Below are 15,113 nucleotides of genomic sequence, written 5' to 3' on the forward strand. Positions count from 1 at the left end.
GTATTTAACTTGAAATATTTAGGGATCTCTGGCTCTTCTTCCTTGGATGATGTTTCCCGTCTTCTTGCTTATCTCAAAAGTCGGGGGTGAGGCTGATAGAAGCAGCCTGAAGACAGGCTGGTACTGTAGCTTAAAGCAACATCCTATTACTATATACAGAGGAGTAGGTGAGGAGAAAACCTGTAATACCATCCCAGTGAGACAGCCAGGAGGCTGGGGATTTGCCAGATAGCTACAGTGAAATGGACACTCAGCTCCCCATTACTTTTTACTTTTGCAAGTGTGCGGCAAGAGTAAGTTTTTGTCATAGTGCATGTTGTAAAATGATTGTGCATAAAATATAAATGTGAGTACATATAAAACCAGTGCAGGAAGAATACCATTAATTTGCAGAAGCATCCATAGTGCCCCTCAACACTTTCTCTGTAGATGTTCTTTTATGCTAGGGAAGTAGCTGGAAAGCCTGCTACCTGCAGACAGGAAGCATTTTCAGTGGTCAAATGGCAAGAGACAGATCTCCTGCTAGCTGCACCCACAACTAGAACAGCAATCTCCATATCAGGACTAGTGCAAAGTGTGCTAATGACTGGATATAACAAGCAGCTTATTTAATGCTTGGAGCCTCCAGGAAGTAAGATGGTCAGTGCAGTAAGAGGCAACAAAGAATTTTAACTTTTTTTTAAATACCAAACTTGGTAATTTTACCTACTCTGGTGATCAGTTAAAGTTAATCAGTGCAAAAGATTCCATCTGCTCTTTTGATTTTGAAGTCCCACCAGACCTGTCTCTTCTTCTTAAATAAAGTTTTTTATATTTAAAACACCATTTAAATGATCTGACGTATTCCAAATTTGATGAATGGTGCAGGTACACCTCTGTCTCAGAAAGCCCAAAATTTGAGTTTGAAAAATGCCGACCCTGCTCTGTTTCCATATGTATTTGGTATATGTTTGCACACTGAAAACATCTGCCATTTAAGCACTTTCTTATTGATAGGTAAGGCTATCTTCAAAGGAGGCAGTTCATAAAGATGATGGAGTTTTTAAGGCTCCTGCACCACCTCCCAAAGTGATAAAAACTGTGACAATACCTACTCAGCCCTATCAAGAGATTGTAACTGCATTGAAATGTAGGAAAGAAGACAAAGAAGTAAGTATTTTCAAGACATTTTTAAGGTAATTATTGGTATTTCTAATATATACTGAAGGAACAGTGTCAAAGTGAAGCTTTAGCTTTCACCATTAAAGTTAATGGTTTTATGCTGGATTAGTTGAATGACCTAAGTGGTCTTCAACAAATATCAGTTAAAATCTGTTTAGTTTTGTAAAGATAACATTAAATGTGTTAATTTTATAATCCATCCCAACAGCAATTTATTGTATTCAAAATATATTTGTATCTTCCAGTTGTACACTGTTGTTCAGCATGTAAAGCACTTCAATGATGTAGTGGAATTTGGTGAAAATCAAGAGTTCACAGATGATATTGAGTACTTACTAAGCGGACTGAAGAGCAATCAGCCCCTAAACACACGTTGCCTTAGGTGAGAGATTTTAACATAAAATAACTTGTATCTATTTCTTGTATTCAAAGGAAAAAAGTGAGTTTTAAATATTTCTATTTAAATATGTGATCCAACTTTAAAATGTTGTTGTTAGTTACCTAGAGTTTCTGCTGCCTGGGGGAAATCTGAAAATATTGGAGACGACATTTACAGTGTATTATGAGTGTGAATATATAATGTAGGGAAGGATAAGAGGATTTTGTGCAATAAAATTACATCCTCAAATTTACTATTGTACTGCTTCAAGACAAAGATTATACTTTAACTTTTCTTTGTTTGGATATGATCGTAAGCGAGAGAGCATCTATCTACTGCTCTTTAATAGACAATTCAGTTTTTAAAGAATTATTAATATATATGTGGAAAGCATCCCCAGACACTCACTGACAGTGATAAAGTATATCATGCTGAGGTTTTCTTCATTCTGCCAACAGTCTGTTCTTTATTTCTTATTGAGAATGCCATAGCCAACACTGATGCTCACTGCAACTTTTGCAGGCCTGAGGTTAACTAGCAAGCCTTGTTAGAATTCTGAGGATGTAAAACATGAACATTAGATTATAGTCAGTCATCTCTAGATTTGCATCTTGCATTGTACAATTAAATCCTGTTAACAAAAATGTAATTAGAAGTATACATTTTCATGCTGAAAATGTTTATTCATGATCACTGTTTGTTTTGTACAGTTTGTAGACCTAAAAATACCAAGGAGACTGGTTCTATAGCAATATAAAAATCCCTTTTATCTTCCATACTGGTATAATTCTTTCTGTGTACCGCTGTGGCAAAACTACAATTATTGTAGGAAAAAACCTTGAACTGTAGATTTAGATGGCAGTGAAATTTTATTTGGCATCCTGATGTGTATCAAAAACGGCTGTAGAACTTCAAAAAGCAGATATTAAATCAACAGTTTCCTCCAGGTAACTCAACAAATTGCAGTAATGTTGATTGATTGAACATAATTTGCAGAAATCTCAATCATCCTGTTTGAGTTATTTATATATGCAATTATGTAAATCAATATAACTAAGAATTTTAGAATGAAGTTATTCACTTTAGGGATGGAAAATGTTAACTGGTTAACCAGTAAGCATTAGCCTTACCGGTTAACCCTCCTTAACTGTTAACCACTGGGCCGGCGGGCCGGCCGACTGACCCCCAGCAGCAGCTTAATCAGATAACTGTTTAAACTAAATATTTTTAAATCATTTAAATGGTTAACTTTTTAAACTGTATTTACATTCCTAATTCACATTCAATACACTGAGTCTCTGTAAACTTTCAAAATTCTTTTAAATTTTATAATTTTTCTAAAATTATATAGGAAACTGGGTCTAACTTGTACTCATTGAACTTTCCTCCAATCAATGAATTGCAAGGTGTGTGTTTTCCAAAGAAAATGATATATAGGGGTTATATATCCTTATATAAGGATAGCAGTAGACTTAGGCGAATTAGAAGCCTTGTTGGCAAGCTGATCCTCTTTGAATGCTGTGCGGTGATTGGAGACTGTAAAAGATCTAAACATGACATTCTCATATGATTTTTAAAGGTTACTTTCGTGTCACAGAAGACTTTTTTTGTAATGTAATATTCCATTATAGTCCTGATTTTTTTTATTTTTTTTATTCCTCTTGCACCATTGGAGACATTACCTTTTTTTTAATTTTTAATTACAAAGGTAAGGAAATATAGTCTCCTTAAAACAAGGTTGAGTATAGCACTAAGAAACTTCACAAATTTTAAAGGAACACTTTTGTAAAACCCAGAGGGTAGGCTGGGTACACCTGAAAACTCAGATAATCCTAACTAGAGCTATGAAAAGCACACTTTCTTTAAAAAAAAAAATTATTGTATGTGGGGGAAGAGAAGGAACAAAAACACCCCCAAATCCATGACTACCCATTCTAAGCAGGTATTTTGAACATTGATGGGGATGAGAAGGATCTGAAGGAAGAGGTGTGGGCATACCTGATGTTTTGGTGGACAGGGCCCGCTTTTTCCTCTAGTTCAAAAGTGCCTTTTTGGGTTATTCCAAACTTTCCCTGCCAAAATCCAATCCTCCTCCTGGCCTCAGATTAGCTATGTGAAATTGCAGGCTAAACTGATATTTCACAATATTGCATGTGGAGGAGGGATTACACATAGTGAGGGTGTCAGTTCACAATACAATTTTCTTGATCCTCTTCACCAAGTTGGTGTTACTAGTGAAGGTTTTCCTTTCAACTAAAAGTTGTTCCTAAAACACTTAATGTTACCCATTTGCAACCCTGTTGTAGCTAACATTAAAAGAAGAAACCAGACTTTAGCCCAGTATGAGTAAGTAATCCTAAAATAGAATGCTGCATATCTTCACCATTTGAGATTGGCGGTAAACCTTACAAGAATATATATAACAAACCTTTTTATCAGCCCACAAACAGTTGAATTTTCTGATGTGTACACATTCATATTCATTAGACTAGTTTACTTAACTAGCCTTTTTTAAAAATAAATGTAGTGACTTTCAAACACGTTAATGCCTGTCTGTTTTTTTTCCAGTGTTATTAGTTTGGCGACAAAGTGCGCCATGCCCAGTTTCCGAATGCACCTGAGAGCACATGGAATGGTTGCCATGGTCTTCAAAACACTGGATGACTCCCAACACCACCAGGTATTCAGATTTCATGTATGCTATGTAATTGGTATGTTTCAAGTCACATTGGGATTGATATATGTAAATGAATGGAGATGATGGAAATATAGAAATGCATTTATTAGGTTTTTAGTATAGGTTAATTTTATTTGTTTAGCATTTTTATGGAAATAATGGCCTGACTTTAGAAGTTGACACAGAAACATGACTTGGGAAGTTCAAGAGAATGCATGTGTTCTCTTGCGTGCAATCAAAGGTGGCAGAAACTTTTGATTTCTACACACACACACACACACACACACTCTCTCTCTCTCTCTCCTTCCCCACACACTTTTTTGAGGCTTGATTAAAGCTTTTTGAAAACTCATAGCCTTAAAAGCTTTGGTGCTGAGTTTAGGTTTATGATTTCAAATCTTTATCCATTTTAAGTTTCATACTACTTTTATTCATTACATTTAGTTTTAAATTAGTACTTAGAATATTAGTGTTAACTTTTCTATTTTTCTTTCCAATTTGACTTTAGTGAAAATAAAGAGTAATCCATATATTTATTTCCAAATTTAAACTCATCAGTATAAAATAGCTTGAATATAGATACTCTCCTTTTTCCTTTGTAGTGGTCTACATTGTGTGCATGCTATGCTAGTGTTCTTAAGCCGTGCTGTAAGTTGTAGAGTGGCACAGCGTTAACTATTAATGAAAGATCTTCCTGAAAGATTTCAGATACCTTAACCAGTGAGATGAAACTGAAACTGTACGAGTTTTCCTTTTTTTTTTTTTTTTTTTTTCCCCCAAACCTCACAGGTTGGGTTCAGCATCAGTGGAAACGATTTCTAAGACTTGTATCTGCCATTATTTTTTTCCCCCAAGACATTTGTGGAGAATGCCATGAAGAGGGATTGTTACAGAAGCTGATTTTGGAAACATGCAATTGATCCTTTGTGTAGTTAATAAATCTTAAAGTCCAGCCAGCTGTTTCTTTGACCTCTATTGTATGTTGACTTGACAAAATATATGCGAGAACAATGTTAAATTTGCTGTCTTCCCGCAAGCAATCAATTAGTGATCATGAGTGGCATGGAAATGCTAATAAATACATTTTAAAATTTAAATAAAATCTCATTTCTTTGTAGTCATGAAATTGAGGGTAGCCAAACACAGGCCATTTCTGTGTGACAGGAAACTTGTTGAGGGAGTCACTTGGAGCTCATTGATTTGGCTAATGCGCGGTACGCATGTGCAATAACTTGTACTGTGTTGTCTTTAACCATTGCCATCACTTCTTTATTTTCAGATGAACTAAAACATCAGTTTCAAAAAGTATTTGCAATATTTGATTCCAGCAAAAAAACCAAAACATTTAAATTACTTTTTTCCAGAAATATATTTGAACAAGTAAACATCCACTTCCAATATGTTGAAAAGAAAGTTAGGTTTTCATATAATGTCTTTTAAATATATTTTAGATATAGGAACGAAGACATTCTGAAAAGCTAAATTTATGTCTTTGTCAATAATTGTGTGATATTCTGTAAGTGGAGATACATATTTATGCTTTACATGAAATAATCCTGCTGTATACTACTTCACTGCTGTTGCATTTAACATCTGTGTTTCACTAACATTTTTAATTTTGTTCAAATGATTAGAAATAGATTTTGCCCCTAAGTCTCAACAAGAGCATCACAGAACTCAAGCCCATCCAAAAGGAAATGGGGAAACAGTACTTGAAAATAGAAAAATGGACTTCTCCTACCATATGGCATTGTGTTGATTTCATGACATTAGCAGTGCTAGCTTCACTTGGACTTAGAAAGGTTTTGAAAAAGGAAACATCATATATATGCACATTTTTGTAACTATTTATAGTTTGGGAAAGAGAGAAAAGGCTTTGCACCAAACAACAACATAATTGGAAATAAATGTTGATGATCAATTTATTACCTGCACTGCAACTATATTATACAAGGATTTGAGAGAATAAGATGAGGATTTGAAACAGTTGTTGCAATGAATAAATTCTTTGGTGCCCTGTAGACACAATAAAATTACCAGTTATCTCAGAGTTAATCCCAAATACAAATTGTCATCTTTGAAAAATACTTGTTCCACCTAATTGGTAAACTGTTATTTAAACTGCAGTTTCTTGATTAACTATCTTTTTCAGAATATGCTGTGAATGCTTCAGAGTAGTAGCTTATTAATTTTTAAAACAAAAACTGTTTTCCTGAAAATTGTCAGTTACACACAAAAACGTGTTTCTAATATCTTGAACATGTGAATAATTCAGAAGTATAGAATAGATTAAAATATAATGCTGAACCTTTAAAAATTACCATCTGTTCCCACAAGCTGGAATATAAATAGAATGACAAAGATCAAAATTCTTCTGAGTGGGAGTAATTGGCCTGCAGTTTTTGGTGTGTATGTAACAAGAGTTGTGTTTTTGTTTTTTGTTTCTTCTCCCTCTTTCTCCCCCCCCCCCCCCCCCCAACACACACGCACACGAAAACCCTATTACGGAGGCATCAATTGCAATTCCATAGTCAAGGTTGCCTTCAGACTTCTGTCATAATCCCTATTTTTTTTTTTTACCCATCTTTTCTCTTTTCCCCCTTCCCCATTCCAATGTTTGTTTGGAGAAATATTTTCTGGGAAAACTTCATTACCCTAACGTTCAAAACTTTATATTGTGATGAATCCAAAATTAGGATTTTATAAAATCTTGCATCACTGACCCCCTCACCCTATTCCTCAGCATCTCTTATCACAGGCTTGGGTTTAGAACTCCTAAACTGACACATGTAGATTTGTGTGATCACATATTTTTCTGGTGTTGAGCTAAACCTTTTAAGCAAATATTCAATATGAATCAAACCCCTGTCAGGCAGGCAGCCCACTGTGTAAAGATGTGTAAACATGACTTGACCAAGCTGCTTAAATGAGCTAGGGATTTATAATCTTTCTGAGGTATAAAATAACACACCTTTACTTGCTCAGAGTGTCTTAAGGAGGGTCCTGCTATCCTAGGGCTCCCTGGCACCCATGTTATCTTTCTGCTTATTTCCCACCTGGCCCCTGCCATCTTACCTACCTCTCTGCTTCCCACAAAGCTCCCAGCCTCTCTGCTTGCCTACTTCACTGAAGCCTTTGGGAGGCATATCAGCTCCCTTAATAGATTCAGTGGTTTTCTGTGTGCACATGCACAGAAACTTGGAGCTCTTCCATTGCCCCTATCTTCTTTAACCCCCTCCTCCAAACTCTACTTCTGTGCTACTCATTGACACCCCCCAACATAACCACTCAAACACAGTCTGTGCCATCTCTCTGCTTCCCCCTCCTCGTTACCCCCTCCAGGCTATGTCCCTTCTTGTGGTCCGGTTTAAACATTTAAAACTGGACTGGGGGGGCTCTATGGAAATGGCAGGAAATAGGGGTTGGAGAATGGAGGGAGGGAACTGGTGCAGTATGAATGCAGAACAAGCTGCATAGTGGGAGTACACTGGAGGAGATGGGCAGCAAAGGCCTTCAGGGGTTAGCAAGAAGGCTTTTGAAGTTAGAGGTGACTGTCCCCACAGAGATCTTAGCATGTCTATAGAGCAGTTGCCTTTAGGTTGTGGTGTAAAGGCAGTCTGATGATCTTTTGATGTCTGCATACGAACAACCAAGCCTTTAAGTTCAACAAGTTCAACAATTTCTCTATTTCTGTTCCATCTGACCAGCCTACAGTTGATCAGTTCCTTTCCCTTTAGATGTCAACAAGGTCAGCACCTTCTTTGAGGTTTCTGGAGGGTGTCTGCCCGGCAGAGCTCTGAGCTCCATGAAAGTTCTGCTTACTGCTTGGAGGTCCACTGGAATGGTGGACAACTAATTACAAACTCAAGAAAACTGCTGACCTTGCACAAAGACTAGCAGATGGGGTTGGTAACCAATAGACTGACCCTTTTCATGTTTACTCTCTGCCTACCCTCCCACCTCTGGCACCCTGGCCAAGATCCAAAATAATATTTAGGCTTCCAACTTCCATTGATTTCAGTGGAAGTTAGGAAACTGTGCATCTAAGCCCTGTGACCTCCCTCTGCTTTTTTTTGAATTGTTGTTGAGGAAGGGTGAGGTGGTGTCCCCTTCTTTTTAACAAGGAGAGGACACTCTTCATCTCCCAATTCTTCAGAGGATGAAAACATTAGGGGAAAGACCTCAGCTCTTTGCTCACTTAGTGGAGGATGGCTTCTTACCTAGCCTCTTGTGGGCAAGACTGGGGAAGCCTTACCTCAGTGGGTACAGTTTTCCTGGGTTTGGGGAATCCCCACAGCAGATTTCACTAAGAATTTGAAGCTCTGTGTTAGGAATTCCTAACCAACTATAGACAGTGATTTCCTGCTCACTGGGTTGACGTTTATATGACCCGGCCCTCATCCCTGCAGCCTCTTCCACCTTCATTTCTATCTCTTCTCTTGTCTTCCTCCTAGCTAACCAAAATTTCACTCCCTGCCAAATAATATCTGCAGCACCCCTGCTGCCTCCCCTTTTTGCCTATCCCTCCCATAATTCCCTTCTGCATTGCTGCCACCTCATGAAATTTCCACCTGCTATCTCCTACTTTTCTCTCTGCACCACTGACTGCTTTGGGGTAACTTTCAAATGCTTTGCTTCTCTAGCAGGATTTTGTAAAATGAATCAAGAAGTGATATGTGCTTTGCCTACATTGGCCAGGGAAACTGTTAGTACCTTGCTAGAAAAAATAGTGTTTGGACATAGTTATAGTTATTAGCTTCAGTGCTGACATGGGCAAAGTCTGACAGATTTCTTCCCCCAAATCACCTGCTTTGTCTATTAAAAAAACCTTTGTTTAAGTGCTGTACATTCTTCATCTAGCACAAGTGCTGCTACAATTTTATATTTGTCTTTTTGTTTTCAAGAATCTGTCACTTTGTACAGCAGCTCTTATGTACATCCTGAGTAGAGATCGTTTGAACATGGATCTAGACAGAGCTAGTCTAGATCTGATGATTCGGCTTTTGGAGCTAGAACAAGACGCTTCTTCTGCCAAGCTGCTTAATGAAAAAGACATGAACAAAATTAAGGAAAAAATCCGGAGGCTCTGTGAAACTGTTCACAACAAACATCTTGATCTCGAAAACATCACGGTGGGTTTCATGACTGCGTTTGAAGGATCTGTTTTAAAACTAATCTAAAGTGAAATGCTTTGTAAAATGAAATTTATTAGCAGCTACTATCTTTCAGTTCTAGTTGTAACTGTTTACCTTGTGATGCTCTGTTAGGGGGGCCAAGAGTAGTCTGAAATTTCATCTATTTTCTTTATAGAAAATCTTATGTGCAGTACATACTTTTTCATCTTTAAATTTACAAATTCTTTTGTAGAACAAGGCTACTCTAAATCTATACAATAAGTTACAATAGTTCTGCAGTTCACCAAATATAGTCCTATTTTAGCTAGTAACAGGTTTATAATTTAAGAAATTAAACATGAGCTTATAAAGTTTTGGTAGCAGTATTTGCTTTCAGACTGTCAGAGTTTTGATCTACTATATATGATTAATATGTCATGCATCAAAATTAGGTAAAAATAACACTAATGGTTTGTCTGTAGAAGGGTAAAATTCACAGTTAAAGCTGAAATTATTCTCAAGCTGCTCCAGGTGTGTTGTATCAACAAGCAGTTGAATAGTTATGCGTAATGTGATGAGGTAAAGATTTTGATTCTTCTAAATATCCTTGCTTTTCTGGCTCTTTAAAGTTCTTACATAAGAACTGTCATCCCAGATCGGGCCAGCAATCCAATTATTCCAAAATTTTGCCTCCCAACAGTGACTAGTACCAGTTTATTCAGGTGCTTTCCTTTGTTATACAGTGGGGATGGAAAGCCCAAAAAGACAGCATTGAAAAAAGAGGAGGGGGAAATTCTTTTCCTGTTTGAGTACTGTTCAACTACGTTTTGTCAATGGATTGCTTGACTAAACTTTAACCAACCCTTTTGTACTTCTAATACACATTTCTAACACTCTGAAATGGAGCATCTATATACCATTTTGATTTGATGTAAAAATACATGAACAATTTATACATCCAATTTGGTAGCCATAGTATAAACTGCAGTGTATTTATAAATTGTGTAGATACAAACAGCACCTTACTTCAGTTGTAAGATCCTCTAAAAAGCTAACAAACTGGTTTTTGTTTTTTGTTTAAGTTTAAAGTAGGGCTGTCAATTAATTGCAGTTAACACACATGATTAATTCAAAAAAATTAATCATGGTTAAAAAAATTAATCTCGATGAATCAGTTTTAATTGCTCTGTCAAGCAATAGAATACCGAGTGAAATTCATTAAATATTTTTGGATGTTTTTCTACATTTTCAAATGTATTGATTTCAGTTACAACACAGAATCAAAATATACAGTTCTCACTTTGACTCTTGATTAAATATCTACACTGTAAAAATGACTAACAAAAGAGATACTATTTTTTTTTTCAGTTCAACTCATACAAGTACTGTAGTTCAATCTCTTTATGGTGAAAGTGCAACTTATAAATGTAAATATATTTTTAACTGCCCTCTAAAACAAAACAATGTAAAACTTTAGAGCCTACAGTCCATTCAGTCCTTCTTCTTGTTCAGCCAATCGTGAAGACAGACAAGTTTGTTTACATTTATGGGACATAATGCTGCTTGCTTATTATTTACAGTGTCACCTAAAAGTGAGAACAGGCTTTGGCATGGCACTTCAGTAGCGATCATTGCAAGGTATTTACATACCAGATATGCTAAACATTCGTATGCCCCTTTATGCTTCAGCCATCATTCCAGAGGACATGCTTCCATGCAGATGGCGCTCATTAAAAAAATAATGCATTTAATTGAATTTGTGACTGAACTCTTTGGGGGAGAAGTGTATGTCTCCTGCTCCGTTTTATCCACATTCTGCCATATATTTTATGTTATAGCAGTCTCGGATGATGACCCAGCACATGTTGTTTGTTTTTTGAGAACACTTTTACTGCAGATTTGACAAAACTCGAAGGTACGAATGTGAGATTTCTGAAGATAGCTACGGCATTCGACCCAAGGTTTAAGGATCTGAAGTGCCTTCCAAAAACTGAGAGGGACTAGGTGTGGAGCATGCTTTCAGAAGTCTTAAAAGAGAAACACTCCAGGGTGGAAACTACAGAACCCAAACCACCAAAAAAAGAAAATCAGCCTTCTGCTGGAGGCATTTGACTCAGATGATGAAAATGAACGTGTGTCGGTCCACACTGCTTTGGATAGTTATCGAGCAGAACCAGTCATCAGACATGGTCGCATGTCTTCTGGAATGGTGATTGACGCATGAAGGGACATATAACTCTTTAGGGCATTTGGCACATACATACCTTGTGACGTTGGCTACAACAGTGCCATGAATGCCTGTTCTCACTTTCAGGTGACATTGTGAACAAGAAGCGGGCAGCATTGTCTCCTGCAAATGTAAACAAACTTACATTGGCAATTGGCTGAACAAGAAGTAGAACTGAGTTGAGTTGTAGGTTCTGAAGTTTTACATTTGTTTTATTTTTGAATGCAGGTTTTTTTAACATAATTCTACATTTGTAAATTCAATTTTCATGATAGAGACTTGCAATGTACTTGCAGTGGGGGAATTGAAAAATACTATTTCTTTTGTTTTTTACAGTGCAAATATCTATAATAAAAATAAATATAATCTGAGCACTGTACAGTTAGTATCCTGTGTTGTAATTGAAATCAATATATTTGAAAATGTAGAAAACATCTAAAAATATTTAAATAAATGGCATTCTATTATTGTTTAACAGTGCAATTTAATTTTTTTAGTCTCTTGACAGGCCTAGTTTAAAGCTGCTGGCATGAGACTTTTCTTGCTAGTTTCTTGCTAGCACAAATAATAATGGATAGGTTATAAGCCTTTCAAAATTTTATGTTTAAAAGAAATGTGAACACACTGAGTAGAACCTTGGACTACCTGGACCACTGGTCTGATCTGGAACAGTACAACTGATACTGTAGTATGTTACCACTAGATGGTATGACTAATATAACCTATTTTTCAGTGTAACAAATGTTACTATAAGTTTTAGCTTTTCCTTAGTGTTAAGTTGTGTAATGCGTTTTCCTTAATGCTTTTTAGGTTTTTTGTTTTGAATTTTACCACAATTTTTATCAATCTTATACTTTTTTAAAATCAATTTTTGTCAAAAATCTGTGGATTGAACTTCTTAGAGGTGTTATCTCTAGACATAACATCTTCAGCTGTTAGCAGTAATCCCCAAATTACATTGTGTTCCATTTTACACAGATTAAAAGAAAACATGCCTTGCCTTGGCTTTTCCATTTGCATGGTTGGTTTGTTGTTTTTTTTTGTAATTTTGTCATTCTTCCTCTGTTTTCTCAAACTTTCAGTTATGGAGCAAATTGAAATTGGCATTAGAAGACAGTATTCTATGTCAGTGAAAGGAGTTGAATTGTTTTAAGGAAAATAATCTGACCATATGGCTGCTAGCTACAGCTAAGGGGTTTATGATGATCTAACACAATATGGTTGGCATTTCAGTTTTAGGTGATTTAGTATTTCTTAGGCTTTTTAACACATGGTTATGGACCTAAGAATGTTCTGGTCTTTAGATGTCCTGAGGCTGAATTGGAGGTCAATTTTATTTGTTTTAATTTGGCTGTTTAGTTCACAGCTAAACAAACAACCTTAAGATATGTTACAAATAAGTTGCGTTTCCAGGCAACATCTAGTCCTGAAATGTCCAGCTACAAATTGGTGGCATTCTCAGAGTCCTATTCCATGTCTGTTCTGGCACCAAGGAGACCAACTTGGTTGACGTAATTTTTACCCAAAATAATTGTCTAGTCAGAATTTGCACTAATTTCCTGTTTTGCCTTCCCAAATCATCATTGTAGATATTAGGTGGTCTGAATTTTCATTGCACAGGCTCAGATATTTAGGAAGTTACCTGAATGTATGGCTTTTGGGATCAGTGTAAGGGTAGTGACATTTCCACTTGAGTTATCAAAATGGATTAGATTTTGCACTGAATATGTGATGGCTTGTTTCAGGTATCAGTACTTCAATTTAGAACTCATTCTTCTAGGGCGAAGGAGGAAACCTTGATAACATGTTTCTGGAACCCTTTCATCATAGCAATCTGAGGACTGCTATGTGAAGTTCTGTTCGATATTTTACGCAGCATTACTCATTCCATTTGTTTGTGGACTTGGCTTGTTTTGGAAGGGCAGTTCTATGTTCTTTGTTTAAATAGAATTCATTAATTCATCTCCCGAAATACTGTGTTGCTAACTAAACTCTCACCACTGAGGCTACATCAAAGATGAAAAAACATTTATTTGCCTGTAACCTGTTCTTTGGGAGGGATGATTGTGCATATTTACTCTAAGCTTCTACTTTCTCCTCTTCCTTGAAGAGCAATTTAACACTTTAAGAATGTTGGTCTTCAGTGGAAGTGTCTGAGGCCACATAGGGTATGTCTACAGTGTTTTTGGAGCGTGTGGGAGCCATAGTTTCCCAGCTGAGTTGACAGACTTGGGCTAGCCGTGCTCACTCTAGTGCCCCAAAACGCTGTGCACAACAATACCCTATGTGGCCCCGGATCCTTCCGTTGAAGCGTCCATAGCTGTATCCTTCTATCAATTCCATAGCTGCATAAACCGTGCTTCAAAGTTGTGGCTCAAGCGTGAAGCCTGGGAGTGCAGTGGTCTTCAGTTATCTCTATTGAAAACCTTTCCTCTTTTATTTGCTCTTTTATTTGTTGTATTTATGTAATACATATGAAATTACTAGATTTGTTTATGGCCTAGGGTTTGATTTACCTGTATCCTTAGTGTATGATGAAAATATCAGTATTGTTTTGTTGTGCAGTTCTCTATAGCTTTAAATTATCTGTGCCAGATATGTAACCTGTCTTTTGTTTCTGTCCATGGTTGCTGCATTGGCATTAGCCTTACTAAGGCAATCATCAAAATAAAATTAAAATGGTTCAGCTCATGGATGCACATGTTTTGGTAAGAACATGGCAGGGAGTAATTATTTGGTAAATGCCCTCAAACTTCTAAATGTTCGCAGTATTTCTGGTGTGTCCTAAGTATTCTTTATTCTAAGTATAGAAAATATTTTAAATACTGAAGGTTTTTCCTCAGTGAAACGTTGTTGTTCTGCCAGTTTACCAAAAAAAATAAAATAATGTAAAGTCAAAACATTTTTAGCAAGAGGTGAAAGCTAACGTATCTAGAAGACAGAGAAGCAGTGTTTTCTGTGGCTCTCATTTTCTGCTGCCTGGCTATTTGGCCATTTCCTTTCTCAGTTTGGTGTTTGATAACAGAAAGCGCAAATGAAAGGAGACAGTTTGACTCTTCTAAAATATTGGCAAAATTGAGAAATATAAAAATGAAAGTGCAAAAGTATTTTTGTTCTTCCCTTGTCAGTATTCGGTCAAGCTTCTTTTAAACACTTGCCAGTTTGGCTTGCTCCCTCTGGTGGCTGTTCTACACAGAGAACTTTTGTTCAGTTAGGTAATGGGATGATGAACTTCCAGTGAGCTTATGGAGTTCTTTGAGTTAAACACTGAAATGATTTTATTTTGACAGTAGCCATAACTTTTTTAAATTCCCCGAAACATAGAAATATGGACTTTGAACTACTGGATTCACTGTGCACATCTCTAGTCAATTGCTTCCAATAGACTTGTGGTGTGGATGTCTTTCAGCAGAGGAGAGGCATCTGTAATGCTTGTCAAACTGTTGTTCACTCATGAAATGATTTCTGTAGCTAAACAGTAGTACAATTTCTTGTTAATTCATGGATTCAGAATTATTGCCCATTTTAAAGTCCCAAAGTTTATTTTTTTAATAT

The 15,113-nt window shown here is 36.5% G+C and overlaps 1 protein-coding gene across 2 annotated transcripts in view; it reads left to right on the top strand.

Moving 5' to 3' along the window:
* The window catches only part of WAPL (WAPL cohesin release factor), a 128,270-nt gene that overhangs the window by 97,809 nt on the left and 15,348 nt on the right, over positions 1-15,113 (top strand). The window contains exons 6-9 of one of the 2 annotated variants that reach the window (XM_038408495.2): positions 997-1,149; positions 1,407-1,543; positions 4,109-4,220; positions 9,122-9,349. In XM_038408495.2, the coding sequence (XP_038264423.1) occupies positions 997-1,149; positions 1,407-1,543; positions 4,109-4,220; positions 9,122-9,349 (630 nt within the window). The remainder of the gene's footprint in view (positions 1-996; positions 1,150-1,406; positions 1,544-4,108; positions 4,221-9,121; positions 9,350-15,113) is intronic. The other variant, XM_043519476.1, reaches the window with a different exon arrangement.

Source organism: Dermochelys coriacea, chromosome 7 (assembly GCF_009764565.3).
Source record: "Dermochelys coriacea isolate rDerCor1 chromosome 7, rDerCor1.pri.v4, whole genome shotgun sequence".
Lineage (NCBI taxonomy): Eukaryota > Metazoa > Chordata > Testudines > Dermochelyidae > Dermochelys > Dermochelys coriacea.